The 5,883-nt window shown below is 36.4% G+C and overlaps 1 protein-coding gene across 1 annotated transcript; it reads right to left on the bottom strand.

Moving 5' to 3' along the window:
- Positions 1-3,774: 3,774 nt before the first annotated feature.
- Positions 3,775-5,499, bottom strand: LOC148569237 (uncharacterized). Its single transcript, XM_088484957.1, has one exon. The coding sequence runs from the start codon at positions 5,497-5,499 to the stop codon at positions 3,775-3,777; it is 1,725 nt and encodes a 574-aa protein (XP_088341083.1).
- Positions 5,500-5,883: the final 384 nt, after the last annotated feature.

Genomic DNA, 5,883 nt, shown 5'->3' with positions numbered 1-5,883 from the left:
TACACACAGTAATTCCTATGCTGTTAAAAAAGTAATAATTTATTAAAAAAAATTTATTAAAAAATTTATTAAGAAAATTAATAATTTAAAAATTAAAAATATATATATTTTATTTCATACATTAAAAAAAGCTAACAAAATATTTAATTACGAGACTTCTTTAAAATATTTGTGATCTACCAATTCGAATTCCATACAATACTCTTTTGTCCATTTTTAATAGCTCATGAATATTTTTTAATAAATTTTTTTAATAAATTTATTTAAATTATACTACAAAAAATATTTTATCCTATGCAAAATAATTTAAAAAAAATGGCTTAAAATATGTTAGGAGTACTATAAAAATTTGTATTGTTCTAATAACTTAGGTAAATACATGCATGTACTCAAATTTTAAATAAAATACCCTACATAGTCAATAATAATTTAGAAATCAAAGAAAATATTTTATTTCATACAAAACAATTGAAAAATATATTTTATTCTAATACAAAATAATTTTTAAAAAATGACTTAAAAGATATTAAAGAACCGTGAATTGAGGTGAAGCACCTCTCATCATCTCTGTCGTGTAAGCTTAGATGTGAAGAGAAGTGAAAAATGGAGGAAGAAAACTAAAGAAATCAAGAATGAGTGAAGAACGAGAAGAAAGTTCTAGAAAGTGGAAGAAAGAGATGGAAGAAGAAGTTAGTTCTCAGAGAGAAAAAGCATGAGTGTTGGCATCTCTAAAATAAGAGAATGAACCACACAAAAACTCCTTACTCAGGTTCTATTCAATATATATGCTTACAATTAAAAAACTAACAAACTAACCTACTGTACAAATTTCAACAAACTAAGCTTGACTAACTTAATTATATCTAACAAACTTGGAGTACAAATGTACTCTCAAACTAAATGTATAATGACTATTGATCATGTAACACCCCCTCTCAAACTTGGAGTGCAAATGTCTAATAGTCCAAGTTTGTTATGACAGTTTCGAAACAAGCTAGGTGCAAGAGCTTTAGTTAAAATATCTGCGGCTTGATCAGCACTTGTTACTGGCAGCAACTTAGTGACCCCCTCTTGCCATTTATCCCTTGTAATATGACAACCCACTTCAATATGCTTTGTCCTCTCATGAAAAATAGGATTAGCAGCTATATGTAATGCTGATTGACTATCACAATAAATCCTCACTGGTCGTTGTTGGTCAATCTGAAGTTCCTTCATCATGTAACGAAGCCATTGCGCCTCTCTTGTTGCTGAAGCCAATGCCCTATACTCTGCTTCACAGGATGATGCTGCAACTGTATCTTGCCTTTTGCTCTTCCATGAAATTATTGAAGTGCCCAAGAAAAAACAATACCCTGTGATGGATCTTCTAGAATCTAGGCATGTTCCCCAATCACTGTCTGAGAAGCCAGAGGGAGTGAGGTCAGTGGTTGAAGAAAAGAATAAACCCATTGCTGGTGCTCCTTTGAGATATCTCAACACTCTCAATGCTGCTTGAAAATGTTTATCTGTAGCACAATCTAAGAATTGACTTAATCTAGATACTGCATAACAAATTTCAGGCCTTGTGTTTGTTAGATATAAGAGTCTTCCAACAATTCTGCGATATTCTGAAGTTGAGGCTAGAGGGGTTCCCGAGTCTTTTGACAAATGAGTGGTATAATCCATAGGAGTGGATATTGGTTTGGCAGCAAGCATTCCATAATCCTGCAGTAAGTCGAGGCAGTATTTTCTCTGACAAATGGAAATGCCCTTCTTGCTTCGAGCTACCTCCATGCCAAGGAAGTATTTGAGCTCCCCAAGATCTTTAATTCTGAACAAGTTATGCAAATAAGTCTTGATCTGAAGAATTTCCTGCAAGTCACTACCTACAACCACTAAATCGTCAACATATACCAAGATAACAGTAAAACCCTTCAAAGTGTTCTTGGTAAACATGCTATAGTCATGCTTAGATTGAGTGTAGCCAGCCTTAGTTAGAGAGCCAGCAAGCTTTGTGTTCCATTGTCTACTTGCTTGTTTTAATCCATAGAGGGATCTATCTAATCTGCATACCAGACCTGGTTTGTGAATTTTGAGACCTGGTGGAGGTTTCATATAGACAGTTTCATTGAAATCTCCATGTAAAAACGCTGTATTGACGTCTAACTGGTGCAAATGCCAATTCTTGATAGCCGTAATAGCCATAACGATCCGAAATGTGTTCATTTTAACTACAGGGCTGAAAGTGTCTTTGTAGTCAACACCCTTAGTTTGAGAAAAACCCTGTGCCACCAAGCGTGCTTTGTGTCTCTCTATAGATCCATCCGGGTTCAATTTGAGTTTAAAAACCCATTTGCAACCCACTGCTTTCTTTCCAACAGGCAATTCAGTAATTGTCCAGGTCTTATTCCTCTCCAAAGCAGAAAGTTCATTATTAATAGCTTCTTTCCAGCTCGAATCCTTAACAGCTTCATCATAAGTTTTGGGTTCTAAATGCATGGATGCAGCTAGTGTGAATGCTTTGTGCTTTGGGGACAACGACTCATATGAAACTACTTGTGAGAGGGGATATTTATGTGTGGTGTTGGTAGTAGCTGAACCATTGGAAGAGGCAATCATGCAATGAAAGTCTCTCAAATAAGACGGTGGTCTCCTAGGGCGAAGTGACTTTCGTGTCTCTAAATGCAACTCATGGTTTTCATGTAATGTATGTTGATGAGGTATTATTTGGGGTGCTGAACCTCTAAGAGTAATTTCTAATTGAGGACTATTAGGTGCAATTTGATTAGAATTGTCACTGCTTAACTCAATGGATGCAGAAGTGTGTTGAGAGTCATGAGATGCATGCTGAGTACCATCAGATTGTGTGTGATTTGTGTTATTATTGATGATATTATGATGAGGTGAGTCAAAAGGGTCAAAAAAAGTATAATGTGTAGGTATGCAGGGTGCTGCATGATGTTGTAATGATGATTCAAGTTTCTCAGTTTGCAAAAAAGGTAGTACATGTTCATAAAAACTGACATTTCTTGACAAAAACACTTCTCTATTTGACAAATCATATAAAAGATATCCTTTAACTCCAATTTTATGACCAAGATGTATACATTTTCTGGCTCTTGTATCTAATTTCTTCCTATGTGCAGTCAATGTAGATGCATAGGTAAGGCAACCAAATACTCTCAAGTAAGCAATTTCAGGTAATTTATTTTTTAAAATTTGATAAGGACATGATTCATTGAGGGACACACTAGGAAGTCTATTGATCAAATGGATAGCATGAACTGCAGCAAAATGCCAAAAACTTTTAGGTACATTTGAATGAAACATTAATGTTCTAGTAACTTCCAAAATATGTTGATGCTTTCTTTCTACAATTCCATTCTGTTGAGGTGTCTCAACGCAAGTTGTTTGATGAATTATGCCTTTAGAATTGTAGAAAGAAGGCATTTTAAACTCAAGACCATTGTCGGTTCTAATTTTCTTTATGGTGTTGCCATATTGAGTTTGTACGAAATTGACAAAATTTTGCACATGGGAAACAGTTTCAGCTTTAGAGCGCATGAGATGCAACCAGGTATATCTACTTTTATCATCTATTATTGTTAGAAAATATTTGTGACCTTCCATGGAAGGTGTTCCTATGGGTCCCCATATGTCCATGTGCACAAGGTCAAATAAAGCTGAAGATTGAGAGAAACTATGTGAAAAAGCTATCCTTCTTTGTTTGGCAAAATGACAAGCATCACAGGGATCCATAAATCCTTTATTTGTCAAAAAGTCATATGATTTTTACATTACATTTATTCTTTGAAATGGTATATGTCCTAGTCTAAAGTGCCATAAGGCTCCTGCTTCATGTTTATTGGAGTTGTGAGGCCAACTCAGAGATGATAATGCTGTATGCAGTTTTGGTGATGCAATAGTTGTCAGACTCTCAAATGCATATAATCCTCTTCTTTGTTCAGCTACTCCAATCATCTTCTTGGAGAGATAATCCTGTATCTCACAAGTAGAATCATTGAAAACGAATTCACATTTCAGATCAGTAGTCAATTTTGATACTGAAATGAGATTGAATTTAAAGTTGGGAATGTATAATGCATGTACTAGATGAAATGTGTTGCTAAACTCTATTGTTCCAGCTACGTCAGTAACTGTTTGAGTACCATCAGGCAAGTTAATGCGTATAGGTTTTATGTGATACAAATTTTTGAATGATTTTAATGAAAAAGAAACATGTTCACTAGCTCCTGAGTCTATGACCCAGGAATTTGGACTAAATGTGGCCAAAGACATAATGAATGCAATACCTTGATTTGATGGTAGAGAAATGGTGTGATTAGAACCTGTGTTATGACTCTGTTGTTGATTATTCTCCCTTTCAAGAAGTGCCAATAATGCTGCTCTCTGATCTGCAGAGAACTGAGCCTCTAACTTGCTAATTGCTTCTTGAGTGTTGTTACTGATATTATCACCATTCAAATCAGTAACCATGATGATTCCACTGCCGTTGCCACTCCTCATATGAGGTGGGTATCCATGCTTTTTATAGCATACATCCTCAGTGTGTCCACTCTTACCACAAAATACACACTGTTTGTAAGTTTGACCTCTGCCTCCTCTTCCATTTAATCTACCCCCTCTGGCTCTAAGGCTCCTACCCCCTCTAGTGGCCATATTGATCTGAGGGTTAAACCCTTGATTGGCTCTAGTGTCACCCATGGTTATCAATGCTTTTCCTTCAATGATATCTGCATTTTGTCTCTCTTGCTGTAACAAAAGTGAGAAGGTTGCATCTACCGTTGGAAGCGGCTTCATCAACATGATCTGGGACCTCACTACGGCAAATTGATCATTTAGTCCCCTGAGGAGCCTCACTACATTGGTATCTTCTTGGTAATTCCTCATCACATCTAAACCACAATCACAAGTTCCAGTGCAGTACTTACATGCTGGAATTGGGCGAAAATTATCTAACTCTTCCCAAATTCCTTTCAATTTGGTGAAGTATGCAGTAATGTTGAGGTCTCCCTGCCTTATGCTAAACAATTCTTCTTGTAACTCAGCCATTCTGAAAGAGTCTCCCTGATAATAGCGATGTCTCAAACTACGCCATATATCTGCAGCAACGTCCATCCACACCACACTGTGTGCTATCTCTGGACTTAAAGACAAATTCAACCAAGACACCACATATGTGTTGCATCTATCCCACGCATCAAACAGTGAATCATCTTCGGATGGTTTTACTAAAGTTTCATCAACAAACTTCAATTTATTTTTAGATCTCAACGCTCTACACATAGCTCTCTCCCAAGCATGATAGTTACTGGGACCTAAAATCACAGAAATTAAAGGAGTTCCTGGACTCTCACCGGGATGCAAAAAATACGGACTCATTGGATCCATAATCGGACTTTTGTTCGCTCGATTTGCTGCTGATTGCAATTGATTAACCTGATTAACGAGGTTCGCAAGTGTTTGAATGTCGAAATTCGAGGTCTGGTTGGCCATTCTTTCTGAAAATTAGGGATTCAACTCAACGATCTTGTAAGTTTCAAGATTCGGATGCTCAAAACCACAAGTTTGATTCAAACTTCAAACCTATTAGATCTTTCACATCAGTGCTCGTGATCGGAGCCTTCACCTCTGTCCACGCTCACCGCACCATATTAAAGAACCGTGAATTGAGGTGAAGCAACTCTCATCATCTCTGTCGTGTAAGCTTAGATGTGAAGAGAAGTGAAAAATGGAGGAAGAAAACTAAAGAAATCAAGAATGAGTGAAGAACGAGAAGAAAGTTCTAGAAAGTGGAAGAAAGAGTTGGAAGAAGAAGTTAGTTCTCAGAGAGAAAAAGCATGAGTGTTGGCATCTCTAAAATAAGAGAATGAACCACAC

Source organism: Arachis ipaensis, chromosome B4 (genome assembly GCF_059453495.1).
Source record: "Arachis ipaensis isolate K30076 ecotype BB chromosome B4, ASM5945349v1, whole genome shotgun sequence".
Lineage (NCBI taxonomy): Eukaryota > Viridiplantae > Streptophyta > Magnoliopsida > Fabales > Fabaceae > Arachis > Arachis ipaensis.
The sequence above is the reverse complement of the archived record's forward strand: the minus strand, read 5'-3'. Positions and strand labels throughout refer to the sequence as shown.